This window comes from Scatophagus argus, chromosome 21 (genome assembly GCF_020382885.2).
Source record: "Scatophagus argus isolate fScaArg1 chromosome 21, fScaArg1.pri, whole genome shotgun sequence".
Classification (NCBI taxonomy): Eukaryota; Metazoa; Chordata; class Actinopteri; family Scatophagidae; genus Scatophagus; species Scatophagus argus.
The window spans coordinates 4,130,680-4,155,950 of NC_058513.1; the positions used below are offsets into that span (position 1 = coordinate 4,130,680).

General features: G+C 43.0%; 1 protein-coding gene across 1 annotated transcript; it reads right to left on the bottom strand.

Moving 5' to 3' along the window:
• Positions 1-17,790: 17,790 nt before the first annotated feature.
• LOC124052245 (trichohyalin-like) lies at positions 17,791-20,170 on the bottom strand. Its single transcript, XM_046376258.1, has 2 exons — positions 18,134-20,170; positions 17,791-18,041 (listed from the first exon to the last, which is right to left on the bottom strand). The coding sequence occupies exons 1-2, from the start codon at positions 19,598-19,600 to the stop codon at positions 17,883-17,885; spliced, it is 1,626 nt and encodes a 541-aa protein (XP_046232214.1). The 5' UTR covers positions 19,601-20,170; the 3' UTR covers positions 17,791-17,882.
• Positions 20,171-25,271: the final 5,101 nt, after the last annotated feature.

Sequence of the window (25,271 nt, forward strand, 5' to 3'; positions counted from 1 at the left end):
TCAAAGTGAAAGCGGTATTTGCAAACTGAGCCTACATTCTCTCTAATCTAATTTATTGCACTTTTCGTTCATATGTTGTTTTCTCAACACCACTATGTGTGAGGCCAATCGTTTCATTGTTTAATGTGTTTGACATGTTTCAGAACGACTCATAAAAGACATGGATGATGTTAATATAGCGGGTAGAGGTGAGTAGTAATTAAATGTTTGAAAGTCTGAAGTTTTTCTGGAGCAGAGGCCTGTGCTGAGTTTATGAAACCTGTTGAAAACCTGGTGTTTTGCTCCATAAAACTGCCCCTGATAGTTTTCAGCTAAGCCAAAACAAAGCCTTTTGCTATTGCTCTTTTAAGAGAATGTTTAGTTGTTTGTCTGAGTCAGATATGTCAGAACCAAGTCTAATGGATTATAAAAGAATGTCAGGAGCGATTAGATCAAAAGAGTGCAGCCTGGCTCATTTTCTGGGTGACTGTGTCTTGTGTCTTGTGTCACACCCATCAGAGGGGTAATGCTACCAGCTTCAGTTATTTGATTACGAGAACTTGTGTAAATGCGTCTGTCCAGTGAAAGCGAACAGTTCAAGCATGAGTACAAACCATGCAAAGGTTTCAGAGCAAGCCTGTCTTTCTTCACCGACAGCTGACAGTTAATGGAAGTGCTTTCATCTGATGCCATCCTCCATAAGAATTTGGAAAAGACAGAACCAAAGAAAATGCCACCACAAGCCTTTGAGCACCTGTTAAGTGTTATTGAAAGTGGTGAGCTAAAAAGAATGAAGTGCAATCCTGCTGTGTTATTAATGAGATGCTGTACCACTTCGGACCGTGTCTGCTGCTTGCTATTCAAAAGACCACAATTCATAAGGGAGGCAAAGACAAACATGAAACAGGAAGATGCAGCCTTTTTGTCCCTTTGAGTTTACACCTGACAGCTGCTTTCCTTTTAGCTCCACGGATGAGACAGAAGGAATGGAGAGGTTGAGGCAGGGTCTGCACACAGCCCAGAGCTTTTAATGTTTGAACTCAATTGGTTTGAGTGTGTGAAGTGAGGTTTGGTAAGGTGAAGCCTCACAGAAACTGCTTCAGGGTACATTCCTATTCACCTCAATAATTTGGGGGTGACATGAAAGGGAATCAAAGGAAATGAAGACGTTAACTGTTGAAAGAAATTTCTTTTTCATACAAATACATAAGTTCATGTTCTGTTGTGCAGTTTCTCATTATTGCATATTTTTAAAGTGATCATATCCCTCCAAGTGTTCAGCAAATTTAGAACCATTATCATCAGGTCAGCAGATGACCATTTCCTAAACCCCACCCCTAAACAGTGATTAAAGTGTAAGGAATGTCACTATATGATATCAGTCGCACATGCACAAGCTTGTACGCCATTTTGGACAGCTGGGTACGGTAAAACCACTGGGACCACATGCACAACTGCCATACAGCCAGCAACTAGTTAAATTTACATTTCCTAGTGATTATGGCGGTGTGTGGTTGCCTGTTGTAGTGTTGTATTTTTTTTGAGTTACCCTACAATTTGTCCAAATATTTGTAAGTACACAATTACAGCAATATGAGCAAAAAAATGGTATGCTATAATTGCTTTCCAGGGAGTAGTTTTACAAATACAGAGCAGGTCTGTTCAGACATACCTCTTCATTATTGAATTCAGGTGTGGTATAGGGCTGTTTTTCAGATTGGGCTCAGCGCCCTACTTCCAGTGAAGGGAAATCTTAATGCTTCAGGATACCAAGACATTTTGGATGATGCTATGTCTCCAACCCTGTGGCAAAAGCCTGGGAAAGGCCCTGCTCCACCCTGGCCGGATATGTCCGGTGCAAAATACAAAATCCTTCTTGTCCGGACACGTAGATTTCATCCCCCCAGTGTTCACAACTCTAGGGCCATGGCCTTGCATACTTCTAACACTGGGACTAACCAGCTCACCACAGCAACACAGGAACAATAATGTTTCTCTGTTTCCCCATTGTCTACATGGATCTTTAACTTCTGGATTCTGACATGATATCATGTGGCAGCCATCAAGTACATAGGCCTCTTTTACAAATATCTTTAGGGACTGTAAAACATACAAGATAGGTTTATTTGTCACACACACAATCATACACGGTACAATGTGCAGTGAAATTCTTGATCTCCCTGCTACCAAAAAATAGGTAAATAAAAAATTTAAATATTGCAAAAAGAGAAGATAATAAAATTAAAATTAAAAAAGTGAAAATGTGCAGTATTTCCATGAATAGTATTTCCATCTAGTGCATGTAGTGCAGGTGGGAGTGGGATTGTCCAGATTAACGCTCACTGTTGAGCAGACGGATGGCCTGGGGGAAGAAGCTTTTCCTCATCCTCTCAGTGTTGGTTCTCAGGCAGAGGATCTTCTCAGCTCTCGACCTGCATTGTTTGATGTAAATGACTAGGTCGGGTAAAGTTGTTCTGATTGTCCGCTCAGCTGAGCGGACTACCCTCCTGAGGGCCGAGAGGTCCTGCTTTGTGCAGCTGCCCATCCATGTGGTGATGCTCCCACTCAAGATGCTCTCAGTGGTGCAGGTGTAAAAGTTCCTGAGCACCTTGAGGGGGAGCCTGAAGTCTCTGAGCCGTCTGAGGTGGAACGGGTGCTGCCTGGCCTTCTTAACAGCCCTTTGAATGTGCAGTGACCAGGACAGGTCCCGTGTGATGGTCACACCAAGGTATTTAAAACTGTCCACCCTCTCCACCTCAGACCCGCCGATGCAGAGTGGACGGATGTCCTTCTGCTGCTTCTTCCTGTAGTCCACAATCAGCTCCTTAGTTTTGCTGACGTTCAGCAGGAGGTTATTCTTCTGGCACCAGCTCTCCAGGTGGGTGACCTCCTTCCTGTAGGCCTCCTCCTTGTTGTGGGAGATTAACCCCACGATGGCTGTGTCGCCAACAAACTTTATAATGATGTTGCTGTCTGATGTGGACACACAGTCATGTGTGTACAGGGAGTACAGCAGGGGACTCAGCACGCAGCCTTGGGGGGATCCAGTGTTGAGGGTGAGGGGGGATGAGTTATAGGGGCCCACGCGTACCACCTGTTGTCTGCCAGTAAGGAAGCTGTGGATCCACCTGCACAGGGAGGAGTTCAGTCCAAGATCACACAGCTTAGTGAGCAGCCTGGAGGGGACTATGGTATTGAATGCTGAGCTGTAGTCCACAAACAGCACTCTCACATAGTTCCCCATCCTAGTGTCTACGTGGGAAAGTGTCTTGTGCAGCAGGAAGGTTATGGCGTCATCTGTGGATCTGTCTGGGCGGTATGCAAACTGTAGGGGATCCAGGGTCGGGGGCAGAGAGGAGGTGATGAATGTTTTGACCAGCTTCTCAAAACATTTCATCACCACAGATGTGAGGGCTGTGGGGCGATGGTCACTGTCAAGTAAAACAAGTAAAACATTAGGGGACAGCATTCTTAACCACCTTGCTCTATAGCTCTTCTTGTTTGTGTGTGTTTCTGCAGCATGAAATATGTTTTTACGTACAGATGAAGGCCAGAGAAAAATGGGGTTTACAGGAGGATCTAACACACCTTGTTTGGATTTTCTCTTTGATTTTAGAAGCTTTTTTGAAAGAGGAAACCAACTCTGACAAGCAACTTATAAAAAACCAAACAACAGAACAAAACTGTGAGGCAGTGTATGTACCAGAGTGTACCAGACAGACATTAAATGAGATTAGATTATTTTTTTCCTCCTTCTATTGAAAAAGAAATAAAATGCAAAAAGTACCAGACATAAAAATGGGAAGCTCAAGCTGTGTACAAAAATTTCACATGAAAAAATGCTGAGTACTGTATCTTTGGTAATGAAGTGTTCTCAGGGTTATTTCATCTCCTGAATTGAACAAAACAGCCTACACATTATAATAAAGTTTCTCTGACTTTCGGTCTGATTTGATCTCTGTGCCTCTGTTATTTCATGCCTTACACGCTGCTGAGTTGATGTCCTTCACATTATTGATCGAAACACTGCCAGATAACATGATGAGCTGCTTTCACCATCCCAGTAGTGTAGCTCAGGGAAAGACATGGTCCATCACTTTGGTCTGGATGAAATATCTCAATATTTGTTGCATGAAATGTCAGGGAATTTTGGACATCCATGTACCCTCCAGAGAAGGAATCCTGATGACCTTGGTGATCCCATTTTCAACTTTTTAACTAGCAGCACTACAAAGTCAAAATTTTAATTTGTGCAATTTGTCAATTGATCATCAATCACCACCTTCAGGTGCATTTAGGAGATTGGAAAATCCTCCAAGGTGGTGGAGGAAGAATGATTTCAGCTCACAGGAGGTGTGAGGAAGCATGAGTTTGTGTAATGAAAAACATCCACAATCTTTTGAAACTGCAGGCTGTTTGATTCCAGCTCGTCATATTCTGACACTGTGTCACACCCTTGTGCACTCAGATGTGCACGGTACCCTTTAGCATCTTTGACCGATGCTAAATTGTAGTTTAGGTATGAAATGTACATGGTTACCTTTATCACTTCTGATTCAGTCTTTCAGTTTTGTTCCTTTGGCAGGCAGAACAGCAAACGATGAGGTTTCCTGCTGTTGCTAAAAGAAAGGAATCCTGAACCGCACAAGCATTAAAACATTCACCTTTGTTCACCGCACACTAATCTTCTATGACCTGCAGGTTTAGTACCCATTCGTGCAGTATTCTGACTTTTCTTCATTTAAAGAATTTAATTGCCCCAGAATAAAGGCACTCAGTATGATGTTGTTTAAAGAGGCCACATTTTGCTCATTTTCAGGTTCACACTTTTGAGGGGACTCCTCAAATGGGTTTGCGTGCTTTGATGTTCAAAAAGTCCATTTTTTCTTATACTGTACACCGTCTCTATTCACCCTCTATTTGAAATGCTTTTTTTTTCTCTCAACCTTTTTGAAAGTCTTAGTCTGCTGTGATTGATCAGTACCCGTCACCTTTGTGAATGTTTTTGCTGCCAGGAGGTCCCTATAACTGAGTCTGGCTGCACTTTCTACCATAAACATCACCACAATGACCACTTCTAAACCAATATTGACTATTTCTTTTTCACACATGTTGTTACATTCAAGGCATATCTATAAAGTATAGTATTCCAGATTTTCAGTTGTTGCAGGGATGTATCTGTCACATTTCAATCAAAAATGAAGTTAATCCACTGGACCTTCTCATCCTCAGATGGTGAGGGTAAATGGTGGCTTTTGATGGACACGTTGCAGTTTGCCTACAGGCCAAACATGGGGGTGGATGACGCTGTCATCTACCTGCTGCACCGGGCGCTGACTCACCTGGAGAGTGCTGAGAGTGCTGTGAGAATCATGTTTTTTGACTTCTCAAGCCCATTCAACACAATTCAGCCGGTGCTGCTGAGAGGGAAGCTGGAGAGAGCAGGTGTGGACGGACATTTGGCTGCTTGGATCATCGACTACCTCACCAACAGGCCACAGTATGTGAGACTGCATAACTGTGTGTCTGAGGTGGTGGTCTGCAGCACGAGGCCCCCCAGGGATCAGTGCTCTCACCTTTCCTCTTCACCCTCTACACCTCGGACTTCACCTACAACACCAGCAGATGTCACCTCCAGAAGTTCTCCGACGACTCAGCCATTGTTGGCTGTGTGTCTGAGGGGAATGAGACGGAGTACAAGTCAGTCATCGTGGACTTTGTGGGCTGGTGTGAGCGCAACCACCTGTGCTTACACACCAGTAAAACAAAGGACTTCCGGAGAAGGACATTACCACTTACACTGGTGAACATCCAGGGCTCGGACATTAAGACGGTGGACAGTTTTAAGTATCTGGGTGTTCACCTCAACCATAAACTGGTCTGGTCACATAACACCGATGCCCTGTACAAGAAGGGCCAAAGTCGTCTCCGCTTTCTGAGGAGACTGAGGTCCTTTGGAGTGTGCAGGCCCCTTCTAAGGACTTTTTATGACTCTGCGATAGCCTCTGCTATTCACTAGGCTGTGGTCTGTTGGGGACCGGGACAGGAAGAGACTAAATAAGCTAGTCAGGAGGTCCAGCTCTGTCCTGGGCCGCCCACTGGACTCTGTGGAGCAGGTGGGTGAGAGGAGGATGTTAGCCAAGCTGACATCCATCATGGACAACACCTCTCACCCTCTGCATCAGACAGTGGAGGCTCTGAGCAGCTCCTTCAGCGGCAGACTGCTACACCCTCAGTGTGGAAAGGAGCTACCGCAGTTCCTTCTTTCCCACTGCGATTAGACTACATAATTCAGTGGTCTAGTCCTCTTTTCCTCTCTTATGAGGACTTGTATATAGCTGTATATTGTACTGTGTTTGCTGTACTTGTTAATTTATTTTACCTTTATATTTTTTTGTAAGTGTTTATGCACACTTCTTGCTTTTAGCACTCTTTTTCTGTTCTTGTGAGCTGCCACGACAAGTGAATTTCCCCACTTCGGGATCAATAAAGTTCATCTTATCTTAAAAGTGAAGCTGATGTGATAATCAGCTCATTCAAACATGAAAATAACTCCTTAACCAGAGATCAGTAAATCTCTTTTGCGATGCATTTGACAGCGTGATAAAATACAACAGAAGATGACAGGCCTTGACTGCTTTTCCTCCCATACACTAAATCTGCCAGCTTTTCATTTAGTAAAACCCCACTGACCCACCATGATGGCTGCTCACAGCGGCCAGGCAGTCACATTTCTCTGCTTCTGTTTTGTAGCAGCAAATTATCCAGCTGGCTCACTGGGTGGGAATGACAAAACAGGTGTGAGGGGGCTCTGATTTATATGTCAGAGAAGCAGGGCTGTCCCAAGGATTTCCGGGGCCCAAAGCAGAAGTACAAAAGCAGGGTTCATATCCTGTATACACCTCAACACTTCTACAGACACGAGCCCTTTAGCTGATTTTGTCTTGATTGTTAAGTATCAGCATGACAAGAAGCTTGATACAAATATCATAATTTGCCAATTTTGCAAAAAAATGGAAACATCTTTTCTGAAAAAGGTCTGATGTTGTCCTGGATTTCTTCTACTCCTTCTTCTTCTTTCTGGTTTGTGACCAACACAATTATAATTTGCAATAAACGTTCTGTAAAGGTTCAGAGAGAAGGGAAATGTCTATGAGTCTCACAAGCCCAGATTTCAAAAATAGAACAAAATAGAAACGCATTGCAATCATTTTCAAAAGGTGTTTGATGAGAACAGCTCCTGAGCCCATGTAGTAATATCCTTTATACAATCATGTGTTTGAGAAAATTATGAACCTCAGCACATCCTTGCTTGGAACCAACCGAGGGACAACTTTCATAGCCAATCACGATCCTATCACCTGTTAGCAGTGAACCTGTTGACCTGTGGAATGTTCCAAACAGGTGTTTTATTGAGCAGTACACAACCTTCCCAGTCTTTTGTTGCTTCTATCCCAACGTGTTTGAAAAGTGTTTCTGGCATCAAATTTGGAGTAAATGGATATTTACAAAAATCTATGAATATGATTGTAGAACATGAAACATTTTCAAATAAATGTCAAAGGGTTAGCAAATTACCTCTATATGTTTCACTATATTTATGTATTATGTATTATCTATATGTTTAACACATCATCCCAGCTATTTGTGAATCACGGTTGTACTTTGAATGCAGGCTCAGAATGTGTACACTGTATCTGTATTAAGCAGTTTGCTGAGGCCATGATGACACCAATTTAAAAGCATTTAATATGTAAATATGATTTGTTTGTATGTACTTACAACCCTCACCGCATTTGAGTATACATTTAAAAGTACTAAAACAAGAACAGCATAATACAGTAGATTGTCTGCAATGTAGAGACGGTATAATACAACACTGCAGCAAAGCAACTGTGGTGTCAGCAGTACTGACTGTATCAGATGTTTTTAGTGTAAATCTGGCTTTTACGAAAACGTTACAGAAAGACGTACAGCATCAGCTCACACTGTACATTTAGCTGTTCAGGACTTGGCCCCTCATGGTTGACATTGACGACCTGACATGATTTCTTTTTTTCAAAATGTTCAAACAGTAGATGTGTTTTCTGGTGTGTCTTTTTTGCTGTAATAGCCAGTCCTACAAAGGAAACAGCATGATGATCATTGCTGTTGTCATCACATACCGCTGCTTGGTCATGCCCTTATTCTTCTGAATGAGGCCCACATAGTCTTCATTTTGGCGTGTGTTCCTGCAGCAAAGCCTTTCTAACTTGTGCTTAACATGAACATTCACAGGGGGTGCAAACTCCTTTCCTCTGACTGAAGGTTGTGTGTGTGGCCCAACACTCAACCTCAACTCCTCTTGGGACTTTCTCACTTTGTAAACTAAGTTGCGTTGTGTAGTTGCTCTGATTGTATGATACTGACACGGATGTGTTTATACTGGAGGCACACTGTATCCTGCAATACTGCAAAATGACATGCTGGGAATAAGACCAAACTCTCATTGCACAATCAGGCAAAATGTTCTGGTGGAAACTACCAGCTGACGCTGACAAAGCTAATTAAATAATAAATAATAAAACACAATGTATTTGTGGAATTGCAGGCTGCAGAAATAGAACAGCAGCAAAGGCAGTTTTTCTGCTACTTGTCCTTTTCAGGACGACTCACCTCACCTCACCCTTTACCCTAACCCCTAAGCCCACCTCCTCTTCTCACCCCTAACCCATCTCCTCTTCCTCTTGTCCAATCCCAACTCCTTCTACCCTTCCTCTTCTCTCATCGTCCTCCTACCTTTATGTATTTCTTTAAAGCCTTCATCAAAATAAATCTTATTTATCTATGTGTCTTTCTGAGTAGACACATAAATGTCACATAATACAGCAGTAGATTTGTTTTCACTTTCTCATCATAACACAGTCAAGAATGAGAATTTATTCACTTACCACTAATTTATGACCAGCTATTTTTGGACAGGATTTTTTTTAAAGTTTTCTTACTGCAGGTTTATCAGAAATAAATTTTTTCTTGTTGCTGTTGAATTAAAAGGATCTTCAACATGCTTACTAAGGCTGAATGGTGAAGCCATCTCCACCTCTCTGATATATCCATGGTATAATGGTAAATTTGTTTACCATCTTAGTCTGGCAGGTTAGCATGCTAGACTCATATGAGCCATCAGTAGTCCGAGTTAGACAAATGGATATTTTCTAAAGTTACAGCCGTTTTCTCTCAACCTTTCTCTCTCTCTTTCCCTGGACACTGATTCCTCGTAATGATCACAATGGGGGCGTCTTGCTAAACAGACTGTAACTTAATAGCCACTTGATTTGATCTCAAACCACTGAAGCCTCTTATTAGCTTATGAACTTCAGAATCTTTGAACAGAATCAGGACTGTGGGTTTTGTCCTCTAACTCTTCCATTACAAGAAGTGGCCAATGTAGATGGCAGGAATGATTTCAGAGACCATTAACTCCTTAGGACAGTGTATCCTCTAACCAAAGCTAAGTTGAAGGTGTTTGATAAGAGTATAAACAAATTTACATTATATTATTCTTTTTTCCTTTATGTCATGCAAGAAAAAGAAGTCCATGTGTTTTTCCCATTTCGTTTCCCAAGTCATCAAAAGAACAGATATTAAACCAAATCCGGGATACATCACTACATACTTCTTTTCATCATATGTTTTGTACATATATTAAATATTTTCTCATTGTAATCTATAAATTCTGTGATTTTGATCTTTTCCGTTGTTGGGACATCTTTTGTATATCTGTCCATCCGGGGTGAGGAATCTCTGCTCTGTGGCTCTTCCTGGGATTTGTTTCCTGACTTGAATAAAGGATCTGAAATTACTGAATTGAAGAAGAAGAAGCAAACTGTGTTCTGTAATGTTGTACATACTAAAGTGTCATGGTGGATATTACATTGTAGTATGTACTGTGTGTAGATGATTTATGGTAAATGCATTCTGAATCCAAACTTATGGAAGCTTGCAAGTGTACTACTTAAAGTGGATGTAATGTCCGTCATTGCTTAATTAATACCCTTTGTTGTGATCACCTTGGAGTCTACCTGGCAGGTAATGGTGTGCAGCGTATAACTGACACATGGTTTAACCAGGTTCACCCCCCTTAAATTCTCAGCCCTGTCCTCTCCCACTACCCATTTTCCCCGTCTGCTATCCATCCTCAGCCTCTTTTCGATATCTCCCTCTCCACCGCACATAGCCACCTAATCCCCCACAGTCCACTTCTCCAATTTGTCCTCTTTTCATGGCCTTTGTGATTGACACTGTGACACTCTACCTCTGCCCTTTCCTATCACTATCTCCTTTCCAGCTATCCACTCTATTTCACCTTCCAGCTCATATCAGACTTTGGTAGACGTTTCCTTTATTACTGCTGTGCTTGTTAAAACTCAAAAGCAGAGTGTTTCTAATTGATGCAGGTTTCGCCCTTGAGTGCTATTTGGATGTCATTCAGTTGAACTTTCCACATTAAGCCTCCATGTCGTCTCACCTTCCCTTAAAACTGTCATGTTGTAGGATTATGGTTTAGAATTATGGTTTAAAGAGTAGCTGAAAAGGCATACACAGCACAGAGACTGGGGTAAATTAACCATAATTACCACACAGAAGACACACTTTGTGTTTAACAGTGATATATTATTGTGTGATGTGATGCAATTTAACTGCATCACATTAGGCCTGCTTGGCAACTGCTTAATTTCACTATAGGTCGAACATGTCAAATACACTGTAGGCTACAGTAAGTTAAAATTTGCATGTTGGCTTTTTGAGGTTGACATGTGTGCCACCAGAAGCTTGAGACTTTCTCTGATGTCTTCTTCTTGTCCTCAGATGAAGATTCCTTGTCAGGTGAATATTGTCCACATTATTCTCCTCTACCACCAGCCCTCCAGCAAAGAACATTGTTAGTAGTTCAGTTTGACAGTTGAGTCACAGGCAGAGTCAGCTAGGTTGACAAGGGCGTCACACACCCACGAGTCCCATGTATGGACTTCCCACAATTACTACAAAACAGAACTTTGAGAACAGAACAGAGACGAGGAGGATGGTGAGTTCAGGAAGATAACATGGGGTATCTTTGTTGTTCAAACAAACCATAGACTGTCCAGGGAGCCACAGAACAAGTAACGGGCTTTGGCTGGTCCCATCTGTCGCTGGGATTCTCCTTTCAACTCACATTTCACTGTCTGGCTGAGAACTGTCAAAATCTTGGTCTGAGATCAGCTGGTGAATGATGTAAGAGCCGTAAAGAACCAAGGGAGTGAGTTGGACCACATTTAGCATAGATGGTACATTCAGTTATTGGAGAGGCTTACACATGAAGGAGCTTTTATACAGTATCTTAGATCTTTACCCAATTTCTGATTCTGATATCACAGATTAAAATATGGGCAAAATTATGCTACACTACTGTTTTGTTGTGAACGGATTTACGAAGGCAGTTTTCTTGTTGGATGTGCAGTATGTGAGGTGGAGTTTGTTTGATCTGGAGGAGGAGATTAACCTGTGTTAGCTCTGACTGTGTATCTGTTGGTTACTAACTAACTTACATCACCTACTGCTGTGTGGGCTCAGTCACTCAGTCCATGTGTTGCACAGCTGCAGATATCACATTGGAGAATTTTTTTTCAAACAGGAAGCTTGAGTTAGCTCCACTGTTAGCTCCATTTTCTAACTTGCCTCCATAGTTAGTTTTTTATTTATTTATTTATTTCCACTTTCATTGGAATACTAAATAATTTTGCTGGCTTTACAGATGCAGGTACAAATACAAATACTGGCCTCTTCTTAGTGCAAACATCCATGATGGAATATAGTAACAGCAGCAACAAAACATAAAAATAAGTGATATTTGCTTCTATTATGTTAAAAAGTGCTATCCATCCATTCAAAACTAAAAGAAGGAAGATGACTTTTGTTTGTGTACCACATTTTGATTGAATTAGATTAGATTATTAGATTAAGATCTTGAAATTTCAGTACACTGAAAACTTTTAGGCTTTAAAGCTTTCAGCCGTCATTTGAGACAGTGATAAAATCTGTGAGTGTTTCACTTTCTAATGTTCTCAGTGAAATAGTAGTGAGATGGTTTGGAACCAGCCTTGTTTTTTTATATTTTGAAATTTGTTTACTATTGTTTCCAGTTAATGGTACAAGACTGAGAGTCTCCATGTTATGGGCTCCTTGAGGCCTCACTTTGGTACAGCAATGTTTGAGCCATGTTTGCCATTCTAGTTTGGTTTGTTAGTATGCTAACATTTTCTAATTAGCTTGAAAAAAGGACCACTGAGGCTTGTGAGAACATTCACAGTTTTGCAAATGTTTGATTGTAAACTAAAGTTGGTTAGTTAGTTGAGCTCAGGAGATCGGCAGAGTTATTGCACGTTATCCTGAGGGAGACATCAATATAAGTAACAAATTTGGTGGCAATATTTCAGTTGAGAACATCTGTCAAGTTTTGGACTGACGATTGACAGACAGACCAACGGACAATACCATCCTCAGAAATGCCACAGGTATCCTGTTTGCTTACATAGATGTGCAGTGTCTCTTGCAACCTGCATGACAAACACTAACCTACAGTCAGAGTCCATTGCAGTCAACCTTGTGCGCTCATCGATGTATTGTGAACTGTGGCACAGCCTTTGGAGCACGATGATATATGATACAAACTCGGTTCTAGCTATGCTGCAATTAGATGTGAATAGTTTGTCCTGAAGCACAGTGATTCTTCAGTCTATTTTTGATATGATTTGTAACCTGTTCTACACACATATTACTCCACTCAGCTGAACTATAAACCAATTCCTACATGCAGGCTTTTATGGTGAGACACCTTGATGGGAAAGAATAAATCCAATTTAGTCTGACAGTCACTCAAACTTCCCAATCCCTCCCACATCATTACATGGTACACATTTCATCTTACTTTCCCAACATATCCTTCGGCCATAAATGCTGCAGCTGGAGTCCATGGGCTCCCTTTTGTACCCCTGAGGAAAATTTGTATTTTTGTATAAACTTGATCTTTAGGGCTGCAACTAAGAATTATCTTAACAAATCATTTATAACAGCAAGTCCTCACATTTGAAAAGCTGAAACTAGCAAATGTTTCTACTAATTATGTTTCTAATTATTTCTACTTTAAAATAACTGGAATGATTAATCATTTATGGGGCGGCACGGTGGTGCAGTGGTTAGCACTGTCGCCTCATAGCAAGGTTCCAGGTTCGAATCCCGGTCTAGGTCCTTCTATGTGGAGTTTGCATGTTCTCCCTGTGCCTGCGTGGGTTTTCTCCGGGTACTCCGGCTTCCTCCCACAATACCAAAAACATACACATTAGGTTAATTGGCTACTCTAAATTGCCCCTGAGTGTGAGAGTGTGTGGTTGTCTGTCTTTGTGTGTTGGCCCTGCGATTGACTGGCGACCAGTCCAGGGTGAACCCCGCCTCTCGCCCGTAGTCAGCTGGGATAGGCTCCAGCTCCCCCGCGACCCTGACGGATAAGCGGTATAGAAAATGGATGGATGGACGGATGGATTAATAATTTATCAACAGAGCTTGTGACTACATTTTTCTACCCACAAAAGAGAGAACATTCATGTGGACTTAAAGAAGGTCAGTATTAGAAGATGATGAATTGTCATGTCCACAGTCTAAACAGGAAGCTTCATTGTCAAATGACTGTCTTGTATTCACATAAAATATATCTGTGGCAAAACAAACTAAAAAATAAAAACAACAAAATGAAAAAACATTCAAAGATTTCAAAACTAGACAAGAACATTTGTCAAAGACTGCTAGTTGTCCTTAAGCTTTTGGATGAGCCACGCTTTTCAATTTACTCCATGATTGTCTGTGTGTGTGCTTTTTTGAGTTTTGCTTTAATTAATAAACACTGTTGTTCGGACCTCTGCCTCGCATCTCAGCCTTTTTGACTCTGCGTTGGGGTTCAGCTCTCCCTGCGTCAGTGACGGCGCCATTTTGTGACAGAAAGCTCTGACCAGTATGAACCATGCAGAGTCTCCTTTTTGGGGCACCAGACTGCCAATCAGGCCCCCTCCCAGTCTGGGCCACCTCTGGAAGGTGCACATGTGCCGAGGTCCAGGGGAGGCCTGCATCCTGCGACAGGCTCCCCACTGCCGGTTCCAGCTCTGCGGACCAGGCGGCCAGCCGCCGTGGAGATCAACGCTCCTGTCCCGGCTCTGCGGACCAGGCCGCACGCTGCGCAGAGATCGGCTTTCGCAGAGATCAGAGACAGCTTTAAGGACACATTTTCACTTCAACAGAATGTTGCAAGGAGGTTGTACACAAGATGATTTAAGTCAAGTCAACGACTAGTCCAACATCGAACACAGGTGAATTTGAGTAAAGACTAAAGAAGAAGTAAAAAGGGGGGTCAGGATGAAGTTAAGTCCAGATGTTGAGGTCAGTTGTATCTAGTTAAGTGGAACAACCTTTCCTTTTTGGTACCATTTGAAGCAAAGTCACACACTAATGTTAGCAGGAATATCAGCTGTGAGTGCACAGAGTTGATCCTTTGTTGACAGAATTGATATTAGCACAGATAATGTGATGTCCAAGTAATAGAGGTGCTCAGTTAATACTCCCAACATTTCATGGTTATATTTTGCTGCTGTCCTCCCACATGACAAGAGAGAATGTGAAGCAATAGTAACTGTATCCTCTATTTTACAGAGGTTTAGTAAATAAGGAAAAGGCTTTCCATGCCGTTTGGCTGATGGGAATGTATTGATGGTTGTAATTTTTACCTAGTGATGGCGCAAGATGAAAGCTCAGGATATCAATGAAGTTACAACAAAATTACAATTCATCCTTTGGGCACCATTCGTGAGTGTGCCAGACTGGATGGCAATCTATGCATGAGACTGTGAGACATTTTACAGGGTAAGTAGAAACTCGGACCTGCTAGTGACCTGCTGGTCAGAATGTCAGCATGTTGACATTCTGACCTGTGACTCAGCATTCATTAAAGTATTATTAAATAAGTTGCCTGCTCAGTGCTAAGAAGCCAGACAGCAACCACATCTGAACTCTGTCTTCATTGTGATTTCCACTACACGAGAAGTTTTGTGAAATTAAACCTAAGTTGTAGCTATTTGTGGATATTTACTTTGGTTCCTTTTTTTTTAAACTGCATGTTGTGCTTTATGTTATATGGTTTCGAATTAACCTGCCACGATACTAAATCAGCTGCAGCAGTCACTAACAGACTTTCAGTGAAGCAGCATTGTGGCTACCTTATCAAAGTCTCTTGGACATTCAATAACGGCAAACCTAATCAATAACTTGTCCTGGTGAGGAGCGACGGGGATGGAGAGACGAAATAGGGGAGAGGGTGTACCCACAGAGAGGCAGAGAGTCTGAAGTGATGCATCAGAGAGAACCGTGTAGAAGTGATCACGGAGAGGCTTCAGAAGGCTGCAGGTGGGAGGTAAATAAGGGCATTGGTATGATGACAACGATAACATGCATGGTGACAATATTGTCCCATGCAGAAAGGGAGAGACGACAAAGGCAGGCAAGAGCAGCAAGGGAAAGAACGAATGATCACCTCAGCAGCACATAGCGGGGCGGCTGAGTGCGAAAATCATTCAGATGGTGATACGAGCATGAAATGGTGCATGTGCTTCACCATTAGCCTTATTATTAAGATGTTAACATTAGTCAAATGAAAATCCAACATGGTCAACATTTTTTGGTTTGGAAAGAAACTTCATCTTGCAGTACATTTTAAACAAGGAAATAAAGCGATTTGGCATGAAATGTTGATGGAACAGTGAATAGGTCAAGTACACAGCAAAATGACATGACAAGCTCAATTTTTTTTAAAATTGGCGCTTATGCGTTTTGGAAAAGAGCTCTTCATTTGTAGAGTCAATTCCTGTTTTGAAACACTTACACATTCTATTTATACATTGTCTTGGTTTGTTTTATTTATTCATCAGTTTTGGAAGGTTTAAATCAATTTGCAGTATCAGTAGTACTGGACCAGCCATACATGTTGACTGCATAGCTCTCTAAGGTCTGCATATTAGTGCCATGATTGACTGGTGGATGTTGGCAAAGTTTTGAGAAGAGAAATGTGGCCTCATCATACACATTCCAAGTGTCCCGAGCAGACTTATTTAACTTGCCTTCAAATGTTGACACAACATCAGAACCAATAAAAGCACAGAAGAACAGGATTCCTCCTGCTTTTTCTAGCCCAAGTGTAGAGCAGATTTCATGAACGGATCTATTTATATTTTCAGGCTTAGTCCTTGACCAAAGACAATTCAGTTTTGCAAGAACCGACTCTTGAAGGGAATGAAAACAGAATCCCGCCACTACAATCACATATGTTTCATTTAATCAAAACCTTGCTGCCATAGAGGACTGAATCGTTTGCATGCACAAATGTTCGTGTCTTTCTCTTCATGAGTGCAGGGAGATCCATTGTTGAGACACTGTCATGCTTGGTGTTTTCTGCTGTGCTTTGTCTTTTGGTTTTGAGTCCATGTGTCATGTTCCATGTGTGTTTTGTGTTTCCATGTATTAGGTTCAAGGATTATGTCCTGTTTGATTTTGAAAGTCCTCCGTTCAGGTCAGGAAAGCTTTTGTCTTGCCGGGAGTTTTTTGCCACAGTATTTTCTTAGATCCCTGGTCACAGTAAGAGTGAGCCTGTTTTGTTTAGTTTTTTGATTTTTGAAAATAAAGACCATTGTTCGGACCTCTGCCTCGCCTACCTGCCTTTTTGACTCTGCATCGGGGCTCAGCCTTTTTCTGCGTCAGCGACGCAAATTGTGACAGAACGCACTGACCAGAATGAACTCCGCAGAGTCTCCTTATGCGGGCACCGGACTGGCGACCCGGCTTCCCAGTTTGGTCGACCTCTGGGAGGAGCAGATGTGCCGCTTCAGGTAGCAGTGTTGATGGTCGATAGTTTAGTATGTTCAAAGTTTTTGAAAAGTTGAAAGGTAAGCTTTTTCACATTTTCCATCTCTAACGAGGATCTTCTCACAGAGAAGGAATATTGAGATCTGACCAACAAAAGAACAGCGTCAGAAGTATCAGCAGTAATAGCACTACAAAGGAACGAAGAATGTACACCTTCTTTTTTCTACTTTTATCATTCAGTGTTTGGGGTGTGACGATCCTCCAAATCCATGGTTTGATTTGACTTTAAATTTCTCGGTCACAGTTTTAAATTTAATCTTTTTTTTTCAGCACTGGCAGCTATGACCTTCAAGTCTTGATTTGTAAAGATCAACGGATGACTGCATGTGTGTTCTAGTAAAACTGAAGTGCTGGATTTTTTTCCCTTTTGCACAGTGTGCAACAATATTCAAGTAATCTTTATGCTATACATTAGCACATGTACATGCTGATGAAATGCATGAATACATACCCTAACCCTAACTGTTGGCAATAATTCCTATAATAATATAATTACAGTATGATACTATAAAACACAATATCATATTCAATACCAACAATTACGTCAGAATAAAACACAGTAAAACCATTTTATTGTTAAATATAAGCATAAATTATGTTGCTGCAAAACAAGTAAATGCTGTAGCTGACCAGCAAAGCTTCAAAAAACAGTAAAAATGTAACAGAGATACTCCCTCTATTTGGATTCTCTGGCTCTCTGTCCCCTTATAGATCAGCACTGTGAAGATGGCACCACCATGTAGAACTCCATGTTTAGTACTTCTTAAATCAGGCAAATTCTTCTTATTTCTCTTATTTTTAAGGTAAAAGTTGTGATACATATCTTTTTTTTCAGAATTTTATTTAAATTCTGTTTTCAAGAAAGACATGAAAGTAGGAGCAAGTAGAGAGAAAGAGAGAAGGAAAGATACGAAGAGGAGGTGGTCTTAGGGGTTAGGGTAAAGGGTGGGGTGAGTTGAGGGAGGCGAGTCGTCCTGAAAAGGACAAGTAGCAGAAAAACTGCCTTTGCTGCTGTTCCATTTCTGCAGCCTGCAGCTCCACAAGTTCTTCTTCTGCTTGGGTTCTGCCTTTGCTTTTGTCAGTTGCTGTAAAGAGAAAAACAGTGTGTTTTATTTCACGTCCACAAGTCCAATGAAAAATACTGTTAGAATCAAAAAGATGAGATGTGACTGCTTACCTGAAGCTGGAAGGGAATCTTTGTGAGGTGCTGGAGCTCCTTTTTCCTCTCTGCTTCTTCATTGTTCCATATTTTCTCTTTCACCAGCAGCGTCTCCTCCAGATCTCTCTTTTCTTGTTTCCACTGCTGGGCTCTTCTCTCCCAAGTCTCAGACAATAGAAAGAGCTCCTTTGTGGACTGAAGCTGACTGTCTGAGAGCTCCTTCTCAAAGCTCTGTTTTGCCTGGGAAAACTGTTTCTGGAAGCTCCTTTCTTTTTCTTCCAGCACTTTCTTGAAGCCCTTCTCTTGCTCTAAGAGCTTCTTCTGGTGGCTCACATTACTTTCAGCCAACTGACTTTGGATCTTCTGCTCCAAAGCCTCACATGTCTGTCTGCTCTGTTTCAGAGCTGACTGTGTGACGCCCAACTGGGCCAAAGTGTCAGTGTGAGCCTTAGCAAGGGCTCTTTTGTCATCAGCTCTGCTGACCAGCTTATCTTTCTCTTGGAGGACTTCCTCAAGCTGGCTGACTTTCCTCTGCCACTTTTCTTCCACGCTTTTCAGTTTAGTGGACTTTTTCCACTCATCAAGAGATGCTTTCACCCCCTCTGCTTCTTTGTGCTTCAGTATGTTCTCTTTCACCAGCAGCGTCTCCTCCAGATCTCTCTTTTCTTGTTTCCACTGCTGGGCTCTTATCTCCCAAGTCTCAGACAATAGAAAGAGCTCCTTTGTGGACTGAAGCTGACTGTCTGAGAGCTCCTTCTTAAAGCTCTGGTTTGCCTGGGAAAGCTCTTTCTGGAAGGTCTTTTCTTTTTCTTCCATCTCTTTCTGGAAGGTCTTTTCTTTTTCTTCCAGCTCTCTCTGGAAATGTCGCTCTTTTGCTTCCAGTTTTTTCTTGAAGCCCTTCTCTTGCCCTAAGAGCTTCTTCTGGTGGCTCACATTATTTTTAGCCATCTGACTTTGGATCTTCTGCTCCAAAGCCTCACATGTCTGTCTGCTCTGTTTCAGAGCTGACTGTGTGACGACCAGCTGGGCCAAAGTGTCAGTGTGAGCCTCAGCATGAGCTCTTCTTTTGTTATCAGCCTGCCTGACCAGCTTATCTTTCTGTAGGAGGAGTTCCTCAAGCTGGCTGACTTTCCTCTGCCACTTTTCTTCCAGGCTTTTCCGTTCAGTGGACTTTTTCCACTCATCATGAGATGCTTTCACCCCCTCTGCTTCTTTGTGCTTCAGTATGTTCTCTTTCACCAGCAGTGTCTTCTCTAGATCTCTCTTTTCTTGTTTCCACTGCTGGGCTCTTCTCTCCCAAGTCTCAGACAATAGGAAGAGCTCCTTTGAGGACTGAAGCTGACTGTCTGAGAGCTCCTTCTTAAAGCTCTGTTTTGCCTGGGAAAGCTCTTTCTGGAAGCTCCTTTCTTTTTCTTCCATCTCTTTCTGGAAGGTCGTTTCTTTTTCTTCCATCTCTTTCTGGAAGCTCCTTTCTTTTTCTTCCATCTCTTTCTGGAAGGTCTTTTCTTTTTCTTCCAGTTGTCTCTGGAAACTCCTCACTTTTTCTTCAAGCTCTTTCTTGAAGCCCTTCTCTTGCTCTAAGAGCTTCTTCTGGTGGCTCACATTACTTCCAGCCAACTGACTTTGGATCTTCTGCTCCAAAGCCTCACAGGTCTGTCTGCTCTGTTTCAAAGCTGACTCTGTGACACCCAGCTGGGCCAAGGTATCAATGTGAGCCTTAGCACGGGCTCTTCTTTTGTTATCAGCCTGCCTGACCAGCTTATCTTTCTGTAGGAGGAGTTCCTCAAGCTGGCTGACTTTCCTCTGCCACTTTTCTTCCACACTGTTCAGTTTGGTGGACTTTTTCCATTCATCAAGAGATGCTCTCACCCTCTCTGTTTCTTTGCTCTGAGCGTGGAGCCTCTGTCTTACATAGAAGATCTCCTCTTCTTTCTTTTTCAGTTCATGCTCTGCCTTCTCACGCTCTTTCTTGATAGCTGTGTAGTAATTTTCCTCTAGAGCAGAGAGGTTGCGCTGAAGACAGCTGATTTTGTTTTCTTTGCGTCTGATCTCGTCTTTGGCTTCTTGGAGCTCAGCCTTTAATTTTTTATTTTCCTCATCAAAGGAAATGTCCTCCATTTCCATGATGTCCGCCTGTGTGAAATACATTTGAAGAAATACATGAAAACATCTTCATTTCACAGATTAAGAAAAGTGTTGGTGTTTGTTTTTTTGTCCATTTATTTGACAGTGACACCAAAAGCGAAAGAGTTTGTATGTGAAAAGACTTTACATTATGAACTTGTAATTAGTAGGAAATATAATCTCATTCATCAAATCATTAATCATTAATTAAATCAGTTTTAACAGCTGAAGCTTTTGAGGAAAAAAACTATGAACAAACAGTTAAACAAGAGGAAGTTTCTCTCCAAGAGCAGTAGTGACTAAAATGTGTAAAGTGTCTCCTGGTTTGAACATCTCACCCAGCTGGGTTGGCTGTCTCTTCTCTCCATGGTGGTGGATGATACTGACAACGAGCACGTGAGACGCAGGATAGGTTGTAGAAGTACGATTTCTTTGGTCGATCAGATAATTTCCTCTGAAGACACACACGTTTTCTTTGTTCGACTGCTGAGGGTGAAGCGAGTGTGTTGGTTCTGAGTGAATGTACACAGTAGATATAGACTGTTAGAGTTCCATTCTAGAATGGATTGCATGTATGCAATGTTCTGAGTCTTCCACCATTGGTGGAAAGCAGCCAAATACGTTTTACTGTACTCAAGGTACAACCTTGAATTACCTTGCTTTACCCAAATCCACCACATATTGTTAATGGTTAAACAGTGGTAGCCAACTTTTTCGGTTTGTGGCTCAAAAAATTGTATCTGGTTGCGGCTCCTTGCCATGTTTTCAAGTGTGTTTCCATCTATCTATGAGATCACATGAAAGTTTTTATGCTTGGCTGAGTTGGTTGGTTGTGTGTTTGAGTAAAGGTTCTGTTATTCCCTTGATGTCAGGCATTCAAAGTGAAAGCGGTATTTGCAAACTGAGCCTACATTCTCTCTAATCTAATTTATTGCACTTTTCGTTCATATGTTGTTTTCTCAACACCACTATGTGAGGCCAATCGTTTCATTGTTTAATGTGTTTAACGTGTTTCAGAATGACTCATAAAAAACATGGATGATGTTAATATAGCGGGATGATTATAATTAAATGTTTGAAAGTCTGAAGTTTTGCTGGAGCAGAGGCCTGTGCTGAGTTTATGAAACCTGTTGAAAACCTGGTGTTTTGCTCCATAAAACTGCCCCTGATAATTTTCAGCTAAGCCAGAACAAAGCCTTTTGCTATTGCTCTTTTAAGAGAATGTTTATTTGTTTGTCTGAGTCAGATATGTCAGAACCAAGTCTAATGGATTATAAAAGAATGTCAAGAGCGATTAGATCAAAAAAGTGCAGCCTTGCATTTTCTGTGTGACTGTGTCTTGTGTCTTGTGTCACACCCATCAGAGGGGTAATGCTACCAGCTTCAGTTATTTGATTACGAGAACTTGTGTAAATGCGTCTGTCCAGTGAAAGCGAACAGTTCAAGCATGAGTACAAACCATGCAAAGGTTTCAGAGTAAGCCTGTCTTTCTTCACCGACAGCTGACAGTTAATGGAAGTACTTTCATCTGATGCCATCCCCCATAAGAATTTGGAAAAGACAGAACCAAAGAAAATGCCACCACAAGCCTTTGAGCACCTGTTAAGTGTTATTGAAAGTGGTGAGCTAAAAAGAATGAAGTGCAGTCCTGCTGTCTTATTAATGAGAAGTAAGTGTGTGCTTTTTTGAGTTTTGCTTTAATTAATAAACACTGTTGTTCGGACCTCTGCCTCGCATCTCAGCCTTTTTGACTCTGCATTGGGGTTCAGCTCTCCCTGCGTCAGTGACTGCGCCATTTTGTGACAGAAAGCTCTGACCAGTATGAACCATGCAGAGTCTCCTTTTTGGGGCACCAGACTGCCAATCAGGCCCCCTCCCAGTCTGGGCCACCTCTGGAAGGTGCACATGTGCCGAGGTCCAGGGGAGGCCTGCATCCTGCGACAGGCTCCCCACTGCCGGTTCCAGCCCTGCGGACCAGGCGGCCAGCCGCCGTGGAGATCAACGCTCCTGTCCCGGCTCTGCGGACCAGGCCGCACGCTGCGCAGAGATCGGCTTTCGCAGAGATCAGAGACAGCTTTAAGGACACATTTTCACTTCAACAGAATGTTGCAAGGAGGTTGTACACAAGATGATTTAAGTCAAGTCAACGACTAGTCTAACATCGAACACAGGTGAATTTGAGTAAAGACTAAAGAAGAAGTAAAAAGGGGGGTCAGGATGAAGTTAAGTCCAGATGTTGAGGTCAGTTGTATCTAGTTAAGTGGAACAACCTTTCCTTTTTGGTACCGTTTGAAGCAAAGTCACACACTAATGTTAGCAGGAATATCAGCTGTGAGTGCACAGAGTTGATCCTTTGTTGACAGAATTGATATTAGCACATATAATGAGATGTCCAAGTAATAGAGGTGCTCAGTTAATACTCCCAACATTTCATGGTTATATTTTGCTGCTGTCCTCCCACACGACAAGAGAGAATGTGAAGCAATAGTAACTTTATCCTCTATTTTACAAAGGTTTAGTAAATAAGGAAAAGGCTTTCCATGCCGTTTGGCTGACGGGAATGTATTGATGGTTGTAATTTTTACCTAGTGATGGCGCAAGATGAAAGCTATATCAGTGAAGTTACAACAAAATTACAATTCCTCCTTTGGGCACCATTCGTGAGTGTGCCAGACTGGATGGCAATCTATGCATGAGACTGTGAGAAGGTGAGCATCCCCCTTCTCACGGTCTCCCACGAGGGACGCGGTTTTGATAACTTGGCCTGCGAGGCAGCGTCGGAAAATTAAAATTAAAAAGACTTTTTGGACTTTGTGGCGCATGTATACGCGGATGCGTGTGCGCACACATACACACACACGCACAAGGAGAAATGGACTCTGTCATCAGTTTATACATATTTTAAGTGCTTGGTGACATGGCGCTGTAGAATCAGCCCGCTGCATCGCTCACTCACTACAACCACAACTCACCCATGTCAGTTTTCTCCCCGGTTTAGCATCCAGGCGTGTGGTGAGGTACCCACTACTTGTCCACCTCTTCATTTCAGTTTGTAAAGACTCTGGTTTGTCATACACTCACAGTCACCTGCACTCCCGGTCCGGCTCCACTGCTCCTCTGCAGAAGCGCACGCCGCTGCAGGGGCGGATTTTATTGAGCACGGGGCAAGGGGGCACGGCCCATTGCACTCAGGGGGTATTTTCTCTATGGTGTTGGCTATGTGGTGTTTGTATAAAGTTATTGTGTGGTGTGTAAATATTTGGTGTGTGGATAAATTAAATAATGTATTATTTATTTTTTTGTATTTACTTATTATGATTAGTGTATTGGATGGACCATTATGTCTTTTGGTAATCCCCTCCATAATGGTTTGGACCGTTTGGGCTCAACAAGCAGCCCTATTTAAAGGAGCCTCATTTTGCTCTTGTTGTTCCTTGGGAGAACTACCATGTGCTGCTGTGAGTGTTTTTGGTTCCTGCATTGTTCCTGTCTGTGAAAACCTTGTGTTCCGGGAGAATAAAAGGGCTTTTCCTGGCACCTGACGCTTTGCTGCCTCCTACTTTCAATCTCTTCTGCCTGAATCCGATCTTGCCGAGATCCCGTTATTCGGGGAGACCACTGCGGTCCCTCACATTTGGTGGCGGTGGGATCTGTGGCCATCGGAGAAGCTGGAGAGAAGAGGTGGAATGAGAGGACGAGCAGGGAAGCAAGACGGCCGAACTGGGGTGAGCATGGATTTCCCCATCCAGACCCCAGTGGACACAGAGGAGGAAGAAGAGGTGCAGACAGACGGTGAGGTCGGGGCCCAGGCGTCGGGCGGAGACCAGCCCAGTGAGTGTGACCTAGCCACCCTGCATCAGCTCCTGGTCAGGACCCTTCGAGCCCAGGAGAGGGAGGCATCGAAGCAGGAACAGAGATGGAGGGGTGTCCACCTCCAGCTGAATCAACTCAGGGAAGATGTTGATGCTGACCGTAGGCGTCCACCTCCAGCACCACCTATGCCTCAGCCAGGGGGTCTCCATTCCCCACTGGGCGGCATACCAGCAGTAGCTCCAGCAGCACCAGTATCTCCAGCAGCAGCAGGACCAGCCCCTGCACCAAGGGCCTGGTCCAGTGCGGCGATCCCCAGGTTTGAGGAAGGGGATGACATCGAACAATACCTCACCACATTTGAGCGGCTAGCTATGGCTTACCGCTGGCCAAGAGAGGACTGGGCGGTGATCCTGGTGCCCTACCTCTCTGGCAAGGCACGCAGTGCACATGTGGCAATGGACATAAACCATGCAATGAACTATGATCGTGTGAAGGAGGCCATCCTGAATAAATATGAGATCAACGAGGAGGTGTACCGGAGGAGGTTCCGTGAACCAGACGTCAGGCCAGGAGAAACGCCTCGGGAGCTGTACACCCGCCTCAAGGATCTCATCAACAAGTGGATTCGGCCGACAACGAAGACGATTGACGAGGTGACGGAAACCCTTGTCTTAGAGCAGTTCCTGCGAACCCTGAACCCTGACATCAGAGTCTGGGTGAAGGAGCACAATCCACAGGATGGTCAGAGGGCAGCAGAACTGGTGGAGAACTTCATGGCAGCTCGGCGGGTCCACAAGACCTTCCGGATGGAGCCACCACCAAGACCAGCAGCTCGAGGTAGGTCTGAGGGGTTTGGTCATGGGAGTGGTTCAAAGACTAGTGAGCCCAGTAGACAGCCTGTCCGAAGTTCGTTGCCCACAGTTAGGTCCAGAGAGGCCCAGCAACAGAAACCTACTGCAACGGTGGTTTGCTATCACTGCCATCAACAGGGCCACATTAAGCCTGAGTGTCCGAACAGGAAGCCCAAGCACTCCAGCCATTGCTGTGTCCCGAGACGAGAAGAGGGTGACACAGGGTTGGTGGGGAGGCTTCAGACTGAACCAGTTGGGGTTAATGGGAAGAGGGCTATTGCCCTGCTGGACACTGCAAGCACCCAGACATTAATACAGCCCCACGTAGTGGAAAAGAGAGACTATTTACCGGATGGAAAACTGAGGGT

Bases quoted from the DNA above. Each gene is read 5' to 3' on its own strand.
- LOC124052245 (XM_046376258.1), bottom strand. From the start codon at position 19,600: ATGGAAGAAAAAGAAAGGAGCTTCCAGAAAGAGATGGAAGAAAAAGAA. The intron at 18,042-18,133 runs GTAAGCAGTCAC...TTCTCTTTACAG, and splicing joins AGATTCCCTTCCAGCTTCAG to CAACTGACAAAAGCAAAGGC.